This window comes from Lathamus discolor, chromosome 5 (assembly GCF_037157495.1).
Source record: "Lathamus discolor isolate bLatDis1 chromosome 5, bLatDis1.hap1, whole genome shotgun sequence".
Lineage (NCBI taxonomy): Eukaryota > Metazoa > Chordata > Aves > Psittaciformes > Psittacidae > Lathamus > Lathamus discolor.
In genome coordinates, this window is record NC_088888.1 from 10,903,062 (window position 1) to 10,912,955 (window position 9,894).

The window sequence follows — 9,894 nt, forward strand, 5'->3', positions numbered from 1 at the left end:
ATTGTTTCCTTCTGTAAGGACTGGGTTTCTAAGACACATTCAATTCTGGAAGGAGATCTGACAGGTTTTACCTGTGCAGAATACAGTGATTCTCTGCTTTGATAGAATGTGATCCCATAGCTGGACAAAAGCTAGAGTATTGAGTTGGCTCTGATTGACCTCTTAGGAGCCTTAAAAACCCAAGCAACCTGCCACAAACCTGTCCCAGAGAGATTGCTATAAGACAGCATTTCTAAAATACTCTTGAAAGGCTGAATAGGGTTTTTCCCCCTCTTGTGATATTTGAAGTTGAACTTTAGATACATCATTTTGAACATGGCCTTTTAAAGTAACTTTCTGTTCTGTCCCTGTCATTTTCAGAGCTGGAACAGACAGACAAAATGCCAAGGGAGGGGAGCAAATGAAAAGAGGGAGCAGGGCAAAAGAGTAGTTGTTGATCATCTTTGCAAGAGGTGACATCAGCTATGAGAACAAAAGTCTTCAATCGCTGCAACTGGAGACAGCTTTTAGTCTCCAATTCTGTTTTGCCCTGAGCCAGCCAGGCAAATAAAAACAGCAGCATAAATCACTGCTGGCAGAACTTCACAGTTATGCAACATCCAGTGCACCAGGCACCTATTTTTAGATCAGTTTTACACTAGCAGAATTCACTTTATGAAATCTAAAAAGAATGTCTGGTCAGAGGCCGGGGGATAGCGAGGGTATTTAGAGAATGCAAAGTGTAAAAACACCTACTACAGAGATGCACAAAGTGTAAAAATTCTTAGTACAAAGATAGCAAACCCCACTTTGGCAATATTGATATCCTTTCAAGAGTGTTGGCTTGATCAGGTGTGGTAATAAGAGTTAGGTTTTTAATAAAGAGGGGCATTTTTATCAGTATTCCCTTGAATTTCTCATCCAGAATTGCTGTTTAAATGTTAACTATACTCACTTAAAGCTGGGCTTCTCTACCATTTATGCTGTACTTTTGTCTTACCAGGTCTCACCTCCTTACAATAGTGACTGGGCATACTTAAAGCAATCGTGTTAATTGGAGTTCTCTGCAAAGCTGGCTGAGCCACAGAGATATTCCTCATCCTTTATGAGATACCCTAGATTTAATGAGCTCCTGATACTTAACTAGTATATGTTTCACCTGTGTTTTCTCAGTCTTCAGTGTATTAGGATTGTGTATGCTGCTTGCTCCAGATCAAACTGAATCTTTTTCAGTGTTCACAGGAGCATACACTAAATTGTATTTCATTAGTTAAAAGCAATTTCAGCTTGCAGCACAGGTATGAGTAACTGAAGATCAGTCTCACATACTGTGCTCTTTATCCAAGAATGCATACGCATCTTCGCATCTTCTCTCCTTTAAATTGGATTTTAAGCTCTTACTCACTGTTGTAATTCCATGATAGTTTGTACTGCGTACAGTTTTGTTCCCGAAGTTTCTTGCTCAGATTTGGAACAGATAATGATTGGGAAACGTTTGACCTTTCAGCCTTTTCAGAGATTTTAGCAGATACGACATACTCGGCATAGCTAATGTACCTTGGGGATTTCTGACACAATTTGGACAGTTTTCAGTCACGCCTTGAAGTGAATTAATGTTCTGACCATTGCATGATCTGTACTGATTGTTTTCTTTCCCCTCCAAACCTTTCTCTAGGTGACAATCTCGATGCCATCCATGACATAACTGTGGCATATCCCCAAAACATTCCTCAGACAGAGAAGCACCTTTTGAATGGAAACTTCCCAAAGGAGATTCACTTCCACGTCCAGAGATACCCCATAGAGACAGTCCCCATTTCTAAGGAGGAGCTGCAGCTTTGGTGCCGGAAACGTTGGGAAGAGAAAGAGGAGAGACTCCGCCACTTCTATGAAGGTGGAAAATGCTTCAGTGCAACAGGGCAAAGCATTATTCCACCGTGTAAATCTGAGCTCAGGGTCCTTGCAGTCAAGTGCATCTCGCTCCTGTATTGGACGGTGTTCCCACTGGGTATGCTTGCACTGCTGTACCTCTACAGCTTTGCACAATGGTATTTTGCAGCCATGATCATCTTTTTTGTTGTGCAGCAAAAGATATTTGGTGGGCTGGAACTAATTGAACTCGCTTGTCATCGATATTTTAAAAAGCAACAGCAAATTCATGACATGAAAGTAAAAACCAATTAGTTCTGGGGTAGAGAAAGAGGTAAAAATGGGTGGGTTTGAGATGTCCTGTGAGGTTTATGCACAGGGAAGAATTTTTGCATGAGAATTGTCTTTTCTTATTGCCATTGTTAGACATTTGCACTTGATTCTGTGAAGAGAAAGAAAAATGTTAGTTACTGCTACACGTGAAAATGGTAGTTTTTATCTCTGAATGTAATTTCAACACTGCTCTTGCAAGCAGCTAGCAACTGCATTCTGCTGTAATTAGCAAACAAATTGCTGGATTATTGAACAATCATAAGGACATTAATAAATGTGACATGCACTGAACTTTCATGTAGAAACCCAAGCTGTCCAGCTAAGAGAGACAGATGTATGATTTCTGTATGATCATGTTGCCATAAAGTAAGCACTGGGTTTGGAAGTGATGTTTTGATGGTAGGTGGAAGGAGGAGAGGTTGTTTCTTTTTTCTATTTCAAGTATTCAGACTTCTTATTTTAAAACAATATTTTTGCATAAGCTTTTCCAAACACTACTGAACCTACCGCTATTCAACCACACTGGCTTGGTCACTAGAAGGATTTTTAAGCTTTGCAGTCTTGTGCTGTAGTACCGAAAACAGTGCTGGCTTTGCCTCCATGTAAGTCTCAACTGATTATTTCATAGACCTGTGCAGCTAAGTTTTGATTTCTCACTGTTTCATACTGCTTTCATCTCCCTGATAGCTGTGGGAGATTTGTTACTGTAGTACACAGAGCTGTGGGATAGGGGAGCTCGGTTTTTGTTGGTTTATTGCTTTCTTTTTCTTGTAGAGGCAAAAATAAGCGTCTGTCTCTGAGTAGCTGGCAAATGTTTCTCCAAAAGTTCTCCTTGTAGACACTGTTTGATCGAAAACATTTTATTTATTTTTCAGGCTAGGCAAGATACCTTTTTTTGAAGCATTTGTTTTGATTTTTACATTGCTTCCTTAAGCATTTCAAGTGTCCATATAGATGAGTAGGAAGGCTACTTGTCCCATGTGTGTCAGCTAGACTGGTTGAAATGCATCTGATGCGATGGTTGTCTCTTTAGAGACACAAGGGATGGGTTTCAGACTTAGCACAGCACAGGGAACTTGAGCTGCACCTTCCTTTGCAGTATTGATTGCCCGATGCTATCATTGCTTTTCCAACCTCCTTTGCAATTGCCGGGAGCTTCTTTCGGGGCTCCCGTTATAACACTTTCCCCTACTTTCATGACATTCAGAAAATCCAAAGGCTTAAACTCAGACAAGGCACTTTCAAGCATGTTCCTTGTCATATATAATAAGCGTAATATTCGTGCTCACATAATAAAAGACCTAAACATTGCCAGCACTTCGGAGGCACTTCAGGTTAGATTTGGATTTAAACCTCAAAGCTGTTAGACCACTTGATCAACTGTATTGCTATAAAACCTTCCTGACTTACTCAGTATTTGTTGTTTATTGCATGAAGGCTTGGTTGAGCTAAACCAAGATGGCCTGGTTCCATCTGTTGGGTGACATTGCCATGAAATGTGAAAGTACAGAGACTGATGAATATCTCAAGCATTGGGTCAGCATGGGAGACACATCTGTTTTCTTCTAAATTACAGCACTAGGCATGTTTGTCTAATGTGTTTGTATCAAGGACCATTTCTTGAACCAATCACCAGCTTCTATTCAACCGTCCCTTGCAAGGTGACAAGTGTTTTTTAATCTGTTTCTAATAACATTGTTTATTATGGGGGAAGTACTTGAAGCCACCTGGGTAGCTCTGGGTTTTTTAGTCCCCTTTTTCAATAAATAAACCTAGGTTTATATTTAGGGTTATGTTTCTTAATGTTTTTTTCATATTGATATTTGATGACTGACAACTGATATCTGATTGTCACGAGTGGAAGGAGGCCCTTTCTGCACTATGAGGACTTTTTAAAGCAGAATTCTGTGGTATCAGAGGCATGGTTGCAGCTTAAATCTTCATAGCCTGGTTCTGCTTTGATGCAGTTCCTTGCACATCAGATAACTCGTTGCAAGGGAAAACCTAAAAACCTCATTTATGGTTAATGCAGAGGAGACCCAAAAGGCTTCTTCTAGTCTGTCCTGAGCCACAGCTGTGCTTTCATACCAGGAGTAACCATGGCCAGCCTACTCCAACAGCCTTAATGCAGTCTTCAGGAATGACTTTGGAGAACAGGTTATATATGTTGGTGACATAAATACCAGCTACACATATCTCAGTCAGTCAGAGAACTTCGTGGTACCACCAAATGTATCAGAAAAATCAGTGTGAGTCTTGGTTGCGGAGCGGTGGGAGGTTTTCATCTGTATGTGATTAGATGCAATCCATCATTGATTCTTACAAGGGTTTTTTTCCCAGCTGGAGCCAAACATACAGTGTGGTGAACATCCTGCAAATCTGTAATCTATCTTCCTCTCACTTGTATTTGGATTAAAGAGGAATGATCTTCTTGTCAGCTGCTAATATCACATCTGCAGTGCCTGACTCCATGATGTGGGGCAGCACATGGTAAGTGAAGACTCCTCTCACAGGCAGGGGTGGTGGCTTTGTGACTGACATAGATTTTCAGATTATGTGCATCAGTTTCCATCTTACACAGAAATACAAGATGGGAAGAGAATGACTAAAACTGAAAAAGCTTTGTGGATATAGAAACTTCTTTGTTTGCAGAGTGGTTAAGGAACTGGGGGAAGATCTTTCCATGAATGTTTTTTTCCCTCTTTGGTCAAAACGTAGCTCTTTACTCAAAAAGTTCTTAATATACACATTTTTTCTAGACTGTTTTGTTCTTACACTTTTTCCTTCTTCAGAGTATACTAAGAAGGTGGTGGACTTGGCAGTCTTAGGTTTACAATTGGACTCGATGATCTTAAAGGTCTTTTCCAGCCTAAATGATTCTATGATTCTATGCCAGGTAAATCACTCAGTGCTGTTGGGTTAAAGGTGCTAATACTCCAAGAATCACACACACCCCTCTTCCATGGGATGCAATTGGCACCAAGACTCGTTTCACTCGTTAGGTCACCTCCTCTCATAGTCCCAGCAGCAGCAGTGCTCAACAGCGACTGCCCTGTCTATGGGACTTACAGGTCTTGCTAGGTCTTGCTTACATCATTTGAGATCAGTGATGTGCTTTAAAGACACTGCTCTTGTTTGCTCAATCAGATGTTTCCTCATCAGCATCAGGGGTTTCTTTCTCTCTGCTCAGAAGGTTGAAATCCTGCTGTCTGCGTGTGTCATCTGCGTAGTGGGATGTCAGACCAAGACATTTCTCTCTTGGCTTCAAAGCTAAAAGGCCCAAAGCTGGTCTGAGAGGTGTTGTCTTGATCATACAGACATAGTTCCTGATTTTATGCGTTGCATCAATCTGTGTTGTTTAACAAAGATCTGTGTTTTTATAACTTGATTTTATATGTACACTCAGTGAAAGGAAACACCAGGATACTACAAACCTACAGAAAGCCTTAGTTTTCGGAGTTCACTGATTATATTAGAATGGTTTAACCATGTACCAGTTACTCTACAGCAACAATAAAGACCTGAAGCATCAAATGTTTAATTTTGCCATTTTCCTTGTACTGTGTGACATACTCTGTATGGACTCATAAAGAACAAACTTTGTCTTCAATCATATGCTGTGTCTTGGGCAGATGGGTGTCTGCTTGGGTGCTCAACTTATGGTTTATGGCTACTGGGGCAGTGTGACTCCCTCCTCTCCATGGGAGGCTGGAAAGGGGCAGCTGGCTGTACTCTCTTTTGTACCCTCTTCATGTAATGGAGACCTTTGCTTGTGCAAGAGGTACATCTCCCTTTGAACCTGCTTTGCTGCTTAACCACTATTGTTAATAAGCTGTGGCTCGAAAGAGAGTGTTAGGTAGTGCTGTGTAGGGAAGTCCTCCATTTTAGCTCTATCCTGTTAAGACCCATTGTCCTGGGTTTACCAGGAGCCGTTTTGCTCCTTCTTAGTAACTGGTGCAAGCTCTGTGTTTTGACTTCCAGCCTGGGCAGAGAGCTGATAATACCGATTGTTTTTAATTGTTGCTAAGTAATGTTTATTCTGGCCAAGGACTCTGTGAGTCTCATGCTCTGCTGGGGACGAGGGAGGCCGGGAGGAAGCAGAGACAGGACACCTGACCCGAACTAGCCAAGGAGGTATTCCATACCATAGCACGTCATGCCTGGAGGGGGAACTGGAAGTTACCCGGAAGGGGCAGGCTCTGGCTCTTCGGGGGGGTCGAACTCGTTCGGCGGTGGTATCGTATTCTCTTGTTATTTTCTCTTATCAATATTATCATTTGTGGTAGCAGTAGTGATTTGTGTTATACCTTAGTTACTGGGCTGTTCTTATCTCAACCCGTGGGAGTTACATTCTCCTGATTTTCCTCCCCATCCCTCCGGGAGTGGGGAGGGTCGGGGGGGGGTGAGTGGACGACCTGTGTGGATTGGTTTAAACCACGACACCCATGTAATTACTGACACAAGAAATGAGCTATTGCAGGTTGCATGTTCTTTAATGTATGGTGGGATCACAGGCTCCTTAATTTCTCTCTCCATTGAGGGTTGTGTTTCCAAGGAGCTGTTGTGCTCCCCATTACCTAGCAGGAAATAGCCTTGCTGTGACTGCCACAGCCCTATAAAGCACCTGCATCTCCAGCAGGCAGCACGTGGCAGAAAGACTACAAGAAACGGATATCCTGCTAGCAGTTCTTACAGCTGGAGATGGTAATCTGCAATGCTTACATATGCCCTGAGCCTTCAAATCAGTCCGCACAAGTCCAGATGAGCCATGCTCTGTATTGAGCAGCTTGTCTCTCTGAAAAGATGGCTGTCACTTCCTCCTTGTTTCCTCAGCACAAATACGCACTGAAAAAATCAATTTCTCTGTCTTACCTGCCATTATAGCAAATAGTAGTAACGGAGGCCAAAGCTTTCACCTTCCAGCTGCCCCAGACACCTCCTTTGCGGTTCAATACAGCAGGGAAAAGGTTGTCTTAAATTCCTGAGGACTTCTAATCAGATCGCAAGCTGCCTCAACCAGAAGTTATTCCCTGGAGCGGGGAGCACAGTCTGTGCTTATAACGTGCTTGAGTGACTCTCATCCTGGAGAGGGTTTGTGCTGAGGCACACGAGAGGCAGAGCCCACCTCTGTCCTTACTGGGCCTCTCAGAAGCCCCAGCATCTTTAGCAGAAGCGGAGATAGGCTTTTTTAAGGAGATGTCTTTGGTTTATTCCAGTCTGGCCCCCGTGTGGTTTGTTATCCCATTTTCTGGAGTTATTGAAGTCACTGTTTTCTTTGGTGGTGGGATATGCAGGATGCTGACAGGAGCTGGAGCAAAAGATGTGTTTTCTCAGATAGGCATTGTTGCTCTCGGGAGAAGAAGAAGGGTGTTTGCTCCTTCTGAGATCTGTCATGCTGGGCTGCATGAGAGAGGCAGGCACAGGGGCTGGTGTGAGTGTGATGGTTTTGGTGGTCAGCAGCCTCTTCCCTCAGTTTCTCTCTCCAGCTTGCTTGTCAGAGGGAGGAGGCAAGAGCCCCTTCACCCTCATCTGCAGGGAGCAGAGAAGCACCATCAGCCTTCCCAAAGGGAAGAGCTCCAGGAGCTTAGGCCTTAGCCTTGCTTCGACATCTACAGGACAACACCTAGCAGAGGAGGATAAGCTGCTGCAGAGTGCAAGAGCTTGAGAGGATGCTGCAGGAGGCAGCACTGGGTATCGCCTTCTGCAGAGCCGTAACCTGGCATGAGCAACATCAAGGTTTTGCCCTCTACCTCCTTGCACTATTTCGTTGCCTGCCTTCGAGGCTTGCCCTGCTGCTTGAGCTGCTGGGTGCCTCATGAGAGACGAATGAATGTTGGTTGACACTGAACCCAAAGGCAAGGGAATTGTTCAGGATAATGGGATAGAGGTGCCAGGGGATGTGTTGGCTCCTGCCAGTGCTGGGTACTGGTGCTTGGGAGTGTGTCGTCTTGATCTGGAGGCTGAAGGAAAAGGTCTACAGGAAGAGACTTGTTTATTTAGACATCTAGAGAGAAAATGGAGAGGGTGAGAACATGCTCCATGGGATAGTTCACAGTGGGCCTCACGGACTGTTCCCGAAGGAGCCTCTTTATGTGTTCAAGGCCAGGTTGGACAGGGCTTGGGGCAGCCTGCTCTAGTGGAAGGTGTCCCTGCCCATGGCAGGGGACTGGAACTGGATGAGCTTTAAGGTCCTTTCCAGCCCAAACCAGCCTGGGATTCTATGGTTCTCCCTGGCAAGGAGCTGCCTCGCTGTCCTCCCCACCACTGTTAGATTTCCTTCCGGATAATCCACTGCAATGATTCAAGTGGAGATGTTGTTCACACTGGTGAGTCCACAGGTTTTCTTCCTACAGCTTTGCACTCCCTGCCCAGTGCTGTTCAAAGAGCTCCTTGAAGCTCTGCTCTGTACTCATTTCACTTGAGAAGTGCCCTTTCTATAGCTGCTTTGAGGGAAGGTTCACACTTACCCGGGGCTTTCCTCGGTGCTTTGTGATGGGCACATAACATCAGAACCAGTGATCGGCCTCAGGGTCACGGCGGGGAAACCCTTCTTCTGCTCTAAGGGCAGGAGGGGTTCCCCTCCCAGCACACAGGTCTGGGTAGGTTGGACTACCATACCCAGTACCCATACCGTGGGGAGGTGAGGAGCTGAACTTGCACTGCTTCTAACAGGCCCTAACACCAATCCCTGGAGGAACAGAGCCAGCCATTTAAAGGAAATGCTCAAAACAACCTCTGTTGGCAGGAAACAAAACTTTCCCTATTCCTTTCTTGCTTTATGCCTGCCTTCTCCTCCTTCCCTTTCCTCCCTCCCAGGAGCAAGAGAGAAGAAGGTTTGGGGACACCCTCTAAGCTTCAGCTGCTCAGAGCAGAACATGATCCTGGAGCCGCTGTGTTAACGTGGATCAAGGTGTGCTGGCCATGTCCACGAGGCAGGAGTTGAGGACTGCTTCACAGCACAGCCTCCTTGCATTTGCCTGCCCCTGGAGAGACCCACAATGAGAAGGGGCCAGATCCAGTTCCTCAGTTGGTTCAGCTTGCTGGGTTGCTGCATGAATGTTGTGAGGTCCTCATGGCCAGCACAAGGACAACGGGACACAGAGCATCACCCTGCAGGACCCCAGTGCTTCAGCCACCAGCTGGAAGGTGGAGAGGAGCGCCTAGGAAAGTGGAGCTGTGCACAGACCTGCTGGCTGACAGCCCCCAAAGATGCTGTGAGTAATGTGGGCTGTGGCAAGGGGCGGTGCACAGGCACCACTTACTGACAGCCACGGATGTGTCCGACACCAGGCACTAACGCGTATGGGTTTGAGGCTGCACATCCTGCTTGGGACAGGTATTATTCCTGCTCCCCGAGGCCCCATCACTGTAAGTGGGACAGCACAGAGCACAGCTGGCCCTTAGCTGCTGGGATAATGTCACATTGCCCCAGCAGTGAGGACTGGGTATTTCCTTCCAGGTACAACAACTCAGCTGCCTGCCCATTCCCATCCATGGGAGTCCATCCTGGTAATTCAGTGGAGCTTTGTCTGACATGGGCGATGGGGGGCTGATGTTCAGCTGTGATCTCTGATCAACTCTCCCTGTCCCACACCGCCTGTGTAGTCCCAGAGCTGGGGAGCCTCAGCCTACACGCCCAGCCTGGCTTTAAAGTAAGATGCTGAAGCTCTAGGAGCAGTTTGGTTCCACAGAACTCAACGTGAGCCACTCTGC

The 9,894-nt window shown here is 45.3% G+C and overlaps 1 protein-coding gene across 5 annotated transcripts in view; it reads left to right on the forward strand.

The window, feature by feature from the left end:
- Positions 1-3,969, forward strand: part of LCLAT1 (lysocardiolipin acyltransferase 1) — a 118,795-nt gene extending 114,826 nt beyond the window's left edge. For all 5 annotated transcript variants that reach the window (XM_065679728.1, XM_065679727.1, XM_065679730.1 and 2 more), the window contains one exon: positions 1,655-3,969. In XM_065679728.1, coding sequence (XP_065535800.1) covers positions 1,655-2,163 — 509 coding nt within the window. In that variant the 3' untranslated portion in view covers positions 2,164-3,969. The remainder of the gene's footprint in view (positions 1-1,654) is intronic.
- Positions 3,970-9,894: the final 5,925 nt, after the last annotated feature.